The following is a 13,567-nucleotide window of genomic DNA, read 5'->3' as shown; positions in this document are numbered from 1 at the left end:
CTCGAGAGATAAATCAGATCCAGACTGAACTGTGTGATGTAGTAGGGAGTTGTAGTTTCTCTAGAGATAAATCAGATCCATTCTGAACTGTGTGATGTAGTAGGGAGTTGTAGTTTCTCTAGAGATAAATCAGATCCAGCTGTGTGATGTAGTAGGGAGTTGTAGTTTCTCTAGAGATAAATCAGATCCATTCTGAACTGTGTGATGTAGTAGGGAGTTGTAGTTTCTCTAGAGATAAATCAGATCCAGCTGTGTGATGTAGTAGGGAGTTGTAGTTTCTCTAGAGATAAATCAGATCCAGCTGTGTGATGTAGTAGGGAGTTGTAGTTTCTCTAGAGATAAATCAGATCCAGCTGTGTGATGTAGTAGGGAGTTGTAGTTTCTCTAGAGATAAATCAGATCCAGCTGTGTGATGTAGTAGGGAGTTGTAGTTTCTCTAGAGATAAATCAGATCCAGCTGTGTGATGTAGTAGGGAGTTGTAGTTTCTCTAGAGATAAATCAGATCCAGCTGTGTGATGTAGTAGGGAGTTGTAGTTTCTCTAGAGATAAATCAGATCCAGCTGTGTGATGTAGTAGGGAGTTGTAGTTTCTCTAGAGATAAATCAGATCCAGCTGTGTGATGTAGTAGGGAGTTGTAGTTTCTCTAGAGATAAATCAGATCCAGCCTGAACTGTGTGATGTAGTAGGGAGTTGTAGTTTCTCTAGAGATAAATCAGATCCAGCCTGAACTGTGTGATGTAGTAGGGAGTTGTAGTTTCTCTAGAGATAAATCAGATCCAGACTGAACTGTGTGATGTAGTAGGGAGTTGTAGTTTCTCTAGAGATAAATCAGACCTAGACTGAACTGTGTGATGTAGTAGGGAGTTGTAGTTTCTCTAGAGATAAATCAGACCATACTGAACTGTGTGATGTAGTAGGGAGTTGTAGTTTCTCTAGAGATAAATCAGACCTAGACTGAACTGTGTGATGTAGTAGGGAGTTGTAGTTTCTCTAGAGATAAATCAGACCCAGCTGTGTGATGTAGTAGGGAGTTGTAGTTTCTCTAGAGATAAATCAGATCCAGCTGTGTGATGTAGTAGGGAGTTGTAGTTTCTCTAGAGATAAATCAGATCCAGCTGTGTGATGTAGTAGGGAGTTGTAGTTTCTCTAGAGATAAATCAGATCCAGCTGTGTGATGTAGTAGGGAGTTGTAGTTTCTCTAGAGATAAATCAGATCCAGCTGTGTGATGTAGTAGGGAGTTGTAGTTTCTCTAGAGATAAATCAGATCCAGCTGTGTGATGTAGTAGGGAGTTGTAGTTTCTCTAGAGATAAATCAGATCCAGCTGTGTGATGTAGTAGGGAGTTGTAGTTTCTCTAGAGATAAATCAGATCCAGCTGTGTGATGTAGTAGGGAGTTGTAGTTTCTCTAGAGATAAATCAGATCCAGCTGTGTGATGTAGTAGGGAGTTGTAGTTTCTCTAGAGATAAATCAGATCCAGCCTGAACTGTGTGATGTAGTAGGGAGTTGTAGTTTCTCTAGAGATAAATCAGATCCAGCCTGAACTGTGTGATGTAGTAGGGAGTTGTAGTTTCTCTAGAGATAAATCAGATCCAGACTGAACTGTGTGATGTAGTAGGGAGTTGTAGTTTCTCTAGAGATAAATCAGACCTAGACTGAACTGTGTGATGTAGTAGGGAGTTGTAGTTTCTCTAGAGATAAATCAGACCATACTGAACTGTGTGATGTAGTAGGGAGTTGTAGTTTCTCTAGAGATAAATCAGACCTAGACTGAACTGTGTGATGTAGTAGGGAGTTGTAGTTTCTCTAGAGATAAATCAGACCCAGCTGTGTGATGTAGTAGGGAGTTGTAGTTTCTCTAGAGATAAATCAGATCCAGCTGTGTGATGTAGTAGGGAGTTGTAGTTTCTCTAGAGATAAATCAGACCTAGACTGAACTGTGTGATGTAGTAGGGAGTTGTAGTTTCTCTAGAGATAAATCAGATCCAGCTGTGTGATGTAGTAGGGAGTTGTAGTTTCTCTAGAGATAAATCAGATCCAGCCTGAACTGTGTGATGTAGTAGGGAGTTGTAGTTTCTCTAGAGATAAATCAGATCCAGCTGTGTGATGTAGTAGGGAGTTGTAGTTTCTCTAGAGATAAATCAGATCCAGCCTGAACTGTGTGATGTAGTAGGGAGTTGTAGTTTCTCTAGAGATAAATCAGATCCAGACTGAACTGTGTGATGTAGTAGGGAGTTGTAGTTTCTCTAGAGACAGAAGAACGCTTGGTGGAGATAGAAATAGAGTACAGCTGCTTCCTGAGGTATCGCTACCTGAGAACACACTGGGTGGACAAAACATTAGGAACACCTGCTCTCTACCTGAGAATACACTGGGTGGACAAAACATTAGGAACACCTGCTCTCTACCTGAGAACACACTGGGTGGACAAAACATTAGGAACACCTGCTCTCTACCTGAGAACACACTGGGTGGACAAAACATTAGGAACACCTGCTCTCTACCTGAGAATACACTGGGTGGACAAAACATTAGGAACACCTGTTCTCTGCCTGAGAATACACTGGGTGGACAAAACATTAGGAACACCTGCTCTCTACCTGAGAATACACTGGGTGGACAAAACATTAGGAACACCTGTTCTCTGCCTGAGAATACACTGGGTGGACAAAACATTAGGAACACCTGCTCTCTCCATGACAGACTGACCAGGTGAATCATTAGGAACACCTGTTCTCTCCATGACAGACTGACCAGGTGAATCCAGGTGAAAGCTATGATCCCTTATTGATGTCACCTGTTAAAATCCACTTCAATCAGTGTAGATGAAGGGGAGGAGACATGTAGATGAAGGGGAGGAGACATGTAGATGAAGGGGGGGAGACATGTAGATGAAGGGGAGGAGACATGTAGATGAAGGGGAGGGGACATGTAGATGAAGGGGAGGAGACATGTAGATGAAGGGGAGGAGACATGTAGATGAAGGGGAGGAGACGGGTTAAATAAGGATTTTGAGACAATTGAGACATGGCTTGTGTGTCAAGAATAATGATGAGTGAGAGAGTTACAGATGCACAAATGTCATACCCTCAAGACATGCTAACCTCTCACCATTACAATAACACAGGAGGTTAGCATACCCCCAAAACATGCTAACCTCTTACCATTACATTAACAGGGGAGGTTAGCATACCCTCAAGACATGCTAACCTCTCACCATTACAATAACAGGGGAGGTTAGCATACCCCCAAAACATGCTAACCTCTCACCATTACAATAACAGGGGAGGTTGGTCCCCCACCCAAAGGACATCCAGCCAACGGGCAGGACCAGTGGTTGAAAACGGGTCACTGATGAAAGAGGTCAAAGGGTGGCTGACGCTCAGTGTGCAGATCAACAGACGGGCCGCAGTTAGTACAACTGACAGTTCGGTAAAAACACACAACCCATAAAAAGGAGGTCATTAGCCGACGGACCTTACAGAGTTACACTTCCTTCAGCAAATAACAACACAAACTGTGGTTGTAGTTCAAATCAAAATCAAATCAAATTTATTTATATAGCCCTTCGTACATCAGCTGATATCTCAAAGTGCTGTACAGAAACCCAGCCTAAAACCCCAAACAGCAAGCAATGCAGGTGTAGAAGCACGGTGGCTAGGAAAAACTCCCTAGAGGTGTTGGCGTGTGTGCGTGAGCATGCATGTTTTGGCCTTTTTGAATTTGTGTGTCTCGCACTCCAGGACTATCCTACTCTGCCTTGTTGGCCTCTGTAGTTAGCGTCTGCAAGAGCAGAAAGAGTCTCTTAACAACAAGGAACTTTGGTCCCAAATGAGGACCCAGCCGAGAAGAGATCAACATCCGACGAGCTTCTCCTTCATGTCTCTATGGATTAAAATGACAATTTCTTGTTGGGCCCGAAAACACTGAAAAACAACAAAACGACATTTCCTGGTCTGATGGACCCCGGTTCCTGCTGTTTCAACACTGATGGGAGGACTTGGGAACAGAGAAAAACCACATGCAGCCATTATGCCACGAGTCAACAGGTTGGTTGTGACGGTGTGTGTTTTTCAGGGCACACATTAGGGCCCCCCTTCATTAAAAGTGGAACAACGATTTGAATCCCACGGGATATCTGAACATCATTTCCTCCAATCAGGTGCGTCTCTTCGTGGCAGCAAGTGTTCTTCCATCTGTGAATTGATGATTCTCCTCCCCTCCCTCCCTCCCTCCAGGAGAATGATGTCACAAAGGTGTGACAGGATGATGATGTCACAAAGGTGTGACGGGATGATGATGATGATGTCACAATGCTATAGGACTCTATACAGGAACGGTTCCACAAACGGGTCAGGGGGAAATTCTGATTACTGCCACATGTGGCCTGTCCAGTCATGACAGATCTCAATCTGACGGAGCATCTGTGGGAGGAGACGGAAGGAGCTGTTCGGAGGTGAAGATCCACGAGCAGCCATCTTGTGGGGACGGTTTGGAGTCAACGTGGGCCAGCATCCCTGTGGATGGTTAACATAAGTAACAGGATGTCCTGAATTATAAACTGTTATGTTTTGAGGGGGAAATCCAACACAACATCACTGAGTACCACTCTTCATATTTTCAAGCATCATGTTATGGGTATGCTAGTCATCAACAAGGGAGTTTTTTAGGATAAAAAGACAAGGGAATATAGGCTAAATCCTAGAGGAAAACCTGGTTCAGTCTGCTTTCCAACAGACACTGGGAGACAAATTCACCTTTCAGCAGGACAACAACCTAAAACACAAGGCCAAATCGACACTGGAGTTACCAAGACGACGTTGAATGTTCCCGTAGTTGCCTGGTTACAGATTTGACTGTCCAACAACCAGCTGGAAGAATTTGAATAATGAGCTAATATTGTACAATCCAGGTGTTTAAAGCTCTTAGAGACTTATCCAGGAAGACTCCCAGCTGTAATTACTCTTAGAGACTAACCCAGAAAGACTCCCAGCTGTAATGACTCTTAGAGAATTACCCAAGAAGACTCCCAGCTGTAATGACTCATAGAGACTTATCCAGGAAGACTCCCAGCTGTAATGACTCCTAGAGAATTACCCAAGAAGACTCCCAGATGTAATCACGCTTAGAGACTTATCCAGGAAGACTCCCAGCTGTAATGACTCGTAGAGACGTACCCAGGAAGACTCCCAGCTGTAATGACTCCTAGAGAAATACCCAAGAAGACTCCCAGCTGTAATTACTCTTAGAGACTAACCCAGGAAGACTCCCAGCTGTAATGACTCCTAGAGAAATACCCAAGAAGACTCCCAGCTGTAATCCCTGCAAATGGGTTTCTAACATGTATTGACTCAGGGAGGAAGGAGGGAGGGGGAATATGTATCTATTTATCAAAGGTATATTCGTGGTGTAGTTTTCATTAAAAAATATTGATTAATATTTATTGATTTTATTATTAGTATTTTATTATATTCATGGTGTAGTTTTCATTCATTTGTAATAAAATGTTCCAAATTTTCTTTCCTACCACTTTTGAGAGAATATTTTTGTGTAGATAGTTAACCGAGAAAAATGACAATTCAATCCATTTTATTTCCTCTTTGTAACAACAAAATGTGTCAAAAGTCCAAAGGAGGGTGTGAATACCTTCTGAAGGCACTAATATACACAACAACTGAAGTATTTTATTAATTATTAGTATTTTATTAATTATTAGTATTTTATTAAAGCGAATAAATGATGGTTAATATGTGATCAACAGTACTGGACAGTCACTACCATCATGTATACACAACAACTGAAGTATTTTATTAACGTGATGTAATAAATGATATAGTATTTTATTAATTATTAGTGATCTACAGTACTGGACAGTCACCACCATCATGGGACTTTTATTAGTTGTTTTGCTCAGTGTTACAGCATTCAACACACACAAAGGGCATTTAATGTAAAAATAAATGAATAAAATGATAATAAGTCATCCAAATAGAAAATCAGAAAGCATTAATCACACAGCATTGGTAGTCGGCCTGGAACGCACCCATTCTAGAATGTGTGTGTGTGTGTGTGTGTGTGTGTGTGTGTGAGTTGTAGAATGTGTGTGAGTTGTAGAATGTGTGTGAGTTGTAGAATGTGTGTGAGTTGTAGAATGTGTGTGAGTTGTAGAATGTGTGTGAGTTGTAGAATGTGTGTGAGTTGTAGAATGTGTGTGAGTTCTAGAATGTGTGTGAGTTCTGGAAGAAGAATGTCTGAAAGGGAATCTTGATCAGGAAGTCAAACCAGCGCGGGTCTTTGTGTTTACAAGCCACTGATGTGTGTTACTCAGGCTTGGACAGCAGGTTATTCTTCTGGGGCTGGAAGAAGTCCTCTACGATGGCATTAACCAGGTCATCTAACTCCTTCTGTAAACCTTTAACATCACTGACACACAGAGAGAGATGGAGGAGGAGAGAGAGATGGAGGAGGAGAGAGAGATGGAGGAGGAGAGAGAGATGGAGGGAGGAGAGAGAGATGGAGGGAGGAGGAGAGAGATGGAGGGAGGAGGAGAGAGATGGAGGGAGGAGGAGAGAGATGGAGAGAGGATTAGAGAGATGGAGAGAGAGAGATGGAGGAGGAGAGAGAGATGGAGGAGGAGAGAGATGGAGGAGAGATGGAGGGAAGAGGAAAGAGAGGGAGGAGAGAGAGATGGAGGGAGGACGAAAGTGAGAGATGGAGGAGAGATGGAGGGAGGAGGAAAGAGAGAGATGGGAGGGAGGGGAGATGGAGGGAAGAGGAAAGAGAGAGATGGGAGGGAGGGGAGATGGAAAGAGTTAAGTTTCACATCTGCTAGAGCGCTGCTGTGTGTGTGCATATAGAGTATGTGTACGTATTGTGTGTGTTTTATACCTGTTGCCGGGGGCAGCACACAGCTCAGTATCGTATATAGTGTGTTTATACCTGTTGCCGGGGGCAGCACACAGCTCAGTGTCGTATATAGTGTGTTTATACCTGTTGCCGGGGGCAGCACACAGCTCAGTATCGTATATAGTGTGTTTATACCTGTTGCCGGGGGCAGCACACAGCTCAGTGTAGTATATAGTGTGTTTATACCTGTTGCCGGGGGCAGCACACAGCTCAGTGTAGTATATAGTGTGTTTATACCTGTTGCCGGGGGCAGCACACAGCTCAGTATCGTATATAGTGTGTTTATACCTGTTGCCGGGGGCAGCACACAGCTCAGTGTAGTATATAGTGTGTTTATACCTGTTGCCGGGGGCAGCACACAGCTCAGTGTAGTACTTGATCTTGGGTTCCGTTCCGCTGGTCCTCATGGTGGCCACGCCCCCGTTAGAGAAACTAAACGTGATCATCTGACTACTGGGGGAGGAGGGGAGGACCTGGGGGGGAGAGATTAAAGGAGACCATCTGACTACTGGGGGAGGAGGGGAGGTGGAGGGAGAGAGAGAGCGAGGCAGGTAGAGAGAGCGAGGGAGGTAGAGAAAGAGCGAGGGAGGTGTGGAGAGAGAGCCAGGGAGGTAGAGAGAGAGAGAGAGGGAGGTAGAGAGAGAGAGAGCGAGGGAGGTAGAGAGAGAGAGCGAGGAAGGTAGAGAGAGAGCGAGGGAGGTAGAGAGAGAGAGCGAGGGAGGTAGAGAGAGTGAGAGAGGGAGGTAGAGAGAGAGAGAGCGAGGGAGGTAGAGAGAGAGAGCGAGGAAGGTAGAGAGAGAGCGAGGGAGGTAGAGAGAGAGAGCGAGGGAGGTAGAGAGAGTGAGAGAGGGAGGTAGAGAGAGAGAGAGCGAGGGAGGTAAAGAGAGAGCGAGGGAGGTAGAGAGAGAGAGCGAGGGAGGTAGAGAGAGAGAGAGCGAGGGAGGTAGAGAGAGAGCGAGCGAGGTAGAGAGAGAGCGAGGGAGGTAGAGAGAGAGCGAGGGAGGTAGAGAGAGAGCGAGGTAGAGAGAGAGAGCGAGGGAGATAGAGAGAGAGCGAGGGAGGTAGAGAGTCTCCTCACAGCCTTGTTGTCCACCTGGCTGCTGTCGTATCCAGTAGTGAGGTAGAGAGAGAGCGAGGGAGGTAGAGAGAGAGCGAGGGAGGTAGAGAGAGAGAGCGAGGGAGGTAGAGAGAGAGCGAGGGAGGTAGAGAGAGAGAGCGAGGGAGGTAGAGAGAGAGAGCGAGGGAGGTAGAGAGAGAGAGCGAGGGAGGTAGAGAGAGAGAGCGAGGGAGGTAGAGAGAGAGCGAGGGAAGTAGAGAGTCTCCTCACAGCCTTGTTGTCCGCCTGGCTGCTGTCGTATCCAGTAGTGAGGTAGAGAGAGAGTGAGGGAGGTAGAGAGAGAAGGAGGGAGGTAGAGAGAGAGCGAGGGAGGTAGAGAGTCTCCTCACAGCCTTGTTGTCCGCCTGGCTGCAGTCGTATCTAGTAGGGAGGTAGAGAGAGAGCGAGGGAGGTAGAGAGAGAGAGCGAGGGAGGTAGAGAGAGAGAGCGAGGGAGGTAGAGAGAGAGAGCGAGGGAGGAAGAGAGAGAGAGCGAGGGAGGTAAAGAGAGAGAGAGCGAGGGAGGTAGAGAGAGAGAGCGAGGGAGGTAGAGAGAGAGAGCGAGGGAGGTAGAGAGAGAGCGAGGGAGGTAGAGAGAGAGAGCGAGGGAGGTAGAGAGAGAGCGAGGGAGGTAGAGAGAGAGAGCGAGGGAGGTAGAGAGAGAGCGAGGGAGGTAGAGAGTCTCCTCACAGCCTTGTTGTCCGCCTGGCTGCTGTCGTATCCAGTAGGGAGGTAGAGAGAGAGCGAGGGAGGTAGAGAGAGAGCGAGGGAGGTAGAGAGAGAGAGCGAGGAAGGTAGAGAGAGAGCGAGGGAGGTAGAGAGAGAGAGCGAGGGAGGTAGAGAGAGAGAGCGAGGGAGGTAGAGAGAGCGAGGGAGGTAGAGAGAGAGCGAGGGAGATTGAGAGAGAGCGAGGGAGGTAGAGAGTCTCCTCACAGCCTTGTTGTCCGCCTGGCTGCTGTCGTATCCAGTAGTGAGGTAGAGAGAGAGCGAGGGAGGTAGAGAGAGAGCGAGGGAGGTAGAGAGAGAGCGAGGGAGGTAGAGAGTCTCCTCACAGCCTTGTTGTCCGCCTGGCTGCTGTCGTATCCAGTAGTGAGGTCTCGTACAGCGGTGATGGCGACGCCTCCACACTGCCTGGGGTACGACACATCCTCCTGGTTGCCGTAGTGACGCAGCCGGTCAAACATGGCTCGGATCACTTCCTGGTCGTGACAGATGAAGTAGGAGTTCTTAGTGATGTGGTACCCATACCTGGAGGAGAGGAGGGGAGAGAGGAGGGGGGAGAGGAGAGGGGGAGAGAGAGAGAGGGGGAGAAGAGAGAGAGGGGGGGGAGAGAGAGAGAGGGGGAGAGGAGAGGGGGGAGAGGAGTGTGTGAGTGTGACCCACTCCTCGTGGACAGCAGTGAGTTGTTGTGACAGAGTGTGTGTGTATGTGTGTGTGTGTGTGTGTGCGTGTGCGAGAGAGACCCACTCCTCGTAGACAGCAGTGAGTTGTTGTGACAGAGTGTGTGTGTGTGTGTGTGTGTGTGTGTGTGTGTGTGTGTGTGTGTGTGTGTGTGAGACCCACTCCTCGTAGACAGCAGTGAGTTGTTGTGACAGAGTGTGTGTGTGTGTGTGTGTGTGAGAGACCCACTACTCGTGGACAGCAGTGAGTTGTTGTGACAGTGTGTGTGTGTGTGTGTGTGTGTGTGTGTGTGTGTGTGTGTGTGTGTGTGAGAGACCCACTCCTCGTAGACAGCAGTGAGTTGTTGTGACAGAGTGTGTGTGTGTGTGTGTGTGTGTGTGTGTGTGTGTGTGTGTGTGTGTGTGTGTGTGTGTGTGTGTGTGTGAGAGAGACCCACTCCTCGTAGACAGCAGTGAGTTGTCGTGACAGCGTGGTGTTCTTCGAGGCCAGGTATGATGTCATCTCCCCAGCGATGGCTGCTGCACTAACACCATCCTTATCCAGCACGGCAGAACCACACATGTACCCTGCAACACACCGAGGGGCGGGAGGAGGGGACAGGAAGTCATTTATACCCCACTAAACCGTCGTCTGGCTGGTCTAGTGGAGGACACAGGAAGTCATTTAAACCCCACTAAACCGTCGTCTGGCTGGTCTAGTGGAGGACACAAGAAGTCATAGGATAGGAGAGTCCGTTAAATGACTCCCAACTGTAGTGACTCTGGATAGAAGCGTTGCCAGAGTATTGATTTGAATGTTCAGCTCTCTACCATAAGCCGCCTCCAACGCCATATTTGTATTTATTTAAAGAATTTGGCAGTTTGTCCAACCGGCTTCACAACCGCAGACCGTAACCACGCCAACCCAGGACCTCCACATCCTGCTTCTTCCCCTGCGGGATCGTCTTGAGACCAGCCACCTTTGACAGCTGATAAAACTGAGGAGTATTTCTGTCTGATTGGCTGGGTCTGGCTCCCCAGTGGGTGGGCCTGTCTGCCCTGTGGGTGGGCCTGTCTGCCAGTGGGTGGGCCTGGCTCCCCAGTGGGTGGGCCTGGCTCCCCAGTGGGCGGGCCTGGCTCCCCAGTGGGCGGGCCTGGCTCCCCAGTGGGCGGGCCTGGCTCCCCAGTGGGCGGGCCTGGCTCCCCAGTGGGCGGGTCTGGCTCCCCAGTGGGTGGGCCTGGCTCCCCAGTGGGCGGGCCTGGCTCCCCAGTGGGCGGGCCTGGCTCCCCAGTGGGCGGGCCTGGCTCCCCAGTGGGCGGGCCTGGCTCCCCAGTGGGTGGGTCTGGCTCCCCAGTGGGCGGGTCTGGCTCCCCAGTGGGTGGGTCTGTCTCCCCAGTGGGCGGGCCTGTCTGCCCAGTGGGTGGGCCTGTCTCCCCAGTGGCTGGGCCTGTCTGCCAGTGGGCGGGCCTGGCTCCCCAGTGGGCGGACCTGGCTCCCCAGTGGGCGGGTCTGTCTCCCCAGTGGGCGGGTCTGTCTCCCCAGTGGGCGGGTCTGTCTCCCCAGTGGGCGGGCCTGTCTGCCCAGTGGGTGGGCCTGTCTCCCCAGTGGGTGGGCCTGTCTGCCAGTGGGTGGGCCTGGCTCCCCAGTGGGCGGGTCTGGCTCCCCAGTGGGTGGGCCTGGCTCCCCAGTGGGCGGGTCTGTCTCCCCAGTGGGCGGACCTGGCTCCCCAGTGGGTGGACCTGGCTCCCCAGTGGGTGGGCCTGGCTCCCCAGTGGGCGGGTATGTCTCCCCAGTGGGTGGGTCTGGCTCCCCAGTGGGTGGGCCTGGCTCCCCAGTGGGTGGGCCTGGCTCCCCAGTGGGCGGGTATGTCTCCCCAGTGGGTGGGTCTGTCTCCCCAGTGGGTGGGCCTGTCTCCCCAGTGGTCGGACCTGGCTCCCCAGTGGGTGGGCCTGGCTCCCCAGTGGGCGGGTATGTCTCCCCAGTGGGCGGGTCTGGCTCCCCAGTGGGCGGGTCTGGCTCCCCAGTGGGTGGGCCTGGCTCCCCAGTGGGCGGGTATGTCTCCCCAGTGGGCGGGTCTGTCTCCCCAGTGGGTGGGCCCCTGCCCTCCCAGGCCCAGTCATGTGAAATCCATACATTAGGGCCTAATGAATTTATTTCAATTGACTGATTTCCTTATATGAGCTGAAATTGTTGAGTTTCTATTTTTGTTCAGTATAGTTTAACTCAATTACTGTGTACAGCTTGTGTGTGTGTGTGTAGTGTGTGTGTGTGTGTGTGTGTGTGTGTGTGTGTAGTGTGTGTGTGTGTAGTGTAGTGTGTGTAGTGTAGTGTGTGTGTGTGTGTAGTGTACTATAGTGTAGTGTGTGTACCTATAGCCTCCTCGAAGGCGAACAGTACCATCTTGTTCTGGTCCAGCAGCTCTCTGGCTCTGTTGCCCATCCACTTGAACCCAGTCAGAGTTTCCTGTCCACACAGGATGTGATGTCATAGTCAGGAAGTGCCCTCATCCCCCTACATCCTTCAAACTTTCACTTTATTCATTCATAAAAGGACCTTAGAATATTGACATGAGATTTGTTCATTGAGCTAGAGCGTTGAGAATAAGTGTGTGTGTGTGTGTGTGTGTGTGTGTGTGTGTGTGTGTGTGTTTTACCTCAAAGTGGAAGCCCTCCTTGAGAGCGATGGCTCGTAGAATCTTAGAGGAGACGGTGGAGGCCAACATGTAGACAGACTTCACGGTCGACTGGTCTGGGTTGGTCTGTTTCCAACACTGATACACCCACCAACCCAGCAACGCCCCCAACTCATTACCACTGAACACACGCCACTGACCACTACACACACACACACACACACACACACACACACACAGAGAGAGAGAGATAGAGACACCTTATACACCCATTAGCTCAGCAACGCCCCCCAACACATTACCCATGATCCCTACAGGCCCCTTCTGTTCCTCAGCAACGCCCCCCAACACATTACCCATGATCCCTACAGGCCCCTTCTGTTGCTCAGCAACGCCCCCCAACACATTACCCATGATCCCTACAGGCCCCTTCTGTTCCTCAGCAACACCCCCCAACACATTACCCATGATCCCTACAGGCCTCCTCCCCCTTCTGTTGCTCAGCAACGCCCCCCAACACATTATCCATGATCCCTACAGGCCCCTTCTGTTCCTCAGCAACGCCCCCCAACACATTACCCATGATCCCTACAGGCCTCCTCCCCCTTCTGTTCCTCAGCAACGCCCCCCAACACATTACCCATGATCCCTACAGGCCCCTTCTGTTCCTCAGCAACGCCCCCCCAACACATTACCCATGATCCCTACAGGCCTCCTCCCCCTTCTGTTGCTCAGCAACGCCCCCCAACACATTACCCATGATCCCTACAGGCCTCCTCCCTCTTCTGTTCCTCAGCAACGCCCCCCAACACATTACCCATGATCCCTACAGGCCCCTTCTGTTCCTCAGCAACGCCCCCAACACATTACCCATGATCCCTACAGGCCCCTTCTGTTCCTCAGCAACGCCCCCAACACATTACCCATGATCCCTACAGGCCTCCTCCCCTTCTGTTCCTCAGCAACGCCCCCCAACACATTACCCATGATCCCTACAGGCCTCCTCCCCCTTCTGTTGCTCAGCAACGCCCCCAACACATTACCCATGATCCCTACAGGCCCCTTCTGTTCCTCAGCAACGCCCCCAACACATTACCCATGATCCCTACAGGCCTCCTCCCCCTTCTGTTGCTCAGCAACGCCCCCAACACATTACCCATGATCCCTACAGGCCCCTTCTGTTCCTCAGCAACGCCCCCCAACACATTACCCATGATCCCTACAGGCCCCTTCTGTCGCTCAGCAACGCCCCCCAACACATTACCCATGATCCCTACAGGCCTCCTCCCCCTTCTGATCCTCAGCAACGCCCCCCAACACATTACCCATGATCCCTACAGGCCTCCTCCCCTTCTGTTGCTCAGCAACGCCCCCCAACACATTACCCATGATCCCTACAGGCCCCTTCTGTTCCTCAGCAACGCCCCCCAACACATTACCCATGATCCCTACAGGCCCCTTCTGTTGCTCAGCAACGCCCCCAACACATTACCCATGATCCCTACAGGCCTCCTCCCACTTCTGTTCCTCAGCAACGCCCCCCAACACATTACC

At 50.1% G+C, this 13,567-nt stretch overlaps 1 protein-coding gene across 1 annotated transcript in view; it reads right to left on the bottom strand.

Moving 5' to 3' along the window:
- Positions 1-5,879: 5,879 nt before the first annotated feature.
- LOC135535842 (phosphopentomutase-like) overlaps positions 5,880-13,567 on the bottom strand; it is a 48,698-nt gene continuing 41,010 nt past the window's right edge. Inside the window, exons 8-13 of the mRNA XM_064962263.1 lie at positions 12,035-12,215; positions 11,751-11,844; positions 9,839-9,968; positions 9,054-9,249; positions 7,246-7,379; positions 5,880-6,423 (exon numbers count right to left, since the gene is read on the bottom strand). Coding sequence (XP_064818335.1) covers positions 6,321-6,423; positions 7,246-7,379; positions 9,054-9,249; positions 9,839-9,968; positions 11,751-11,844; positions 12,035-12,215 — 838 coding nt within the window. The 3' untranslated portion in view covers positions 5,880-6,320. The remainder of the gene's footprint in view (positions 6,424-7,245; positions 7,380-9,053; positions 9,250-9,838; positions 9,969-11,750; positions 11,845-12,034; positions 12,216-13,567) is intronic.

The sequence above is a fragment of the Oncorhynchus masou genome, unplaced genomic scaffold (assembly GCF_036934945.1).
Source record: "Oncorhynchus masou masou isolate Uvic2021 unplaced genomic scaffold, UVic_Omas_1.1 unplaced_scaffold_520, whole genome shotgun sequence".
Lineage (NCBI taxonomy): Eukaryota > Metazoa > Chordata > Actinopteri > Salmoniformes > Salmonidae > Oncorhynchus > Oncorhynchus masou.
Note: the sequence above shows the minus strand (reverse complement) of the source record. Positions and strands in the feature narration are given on the sequence as shown.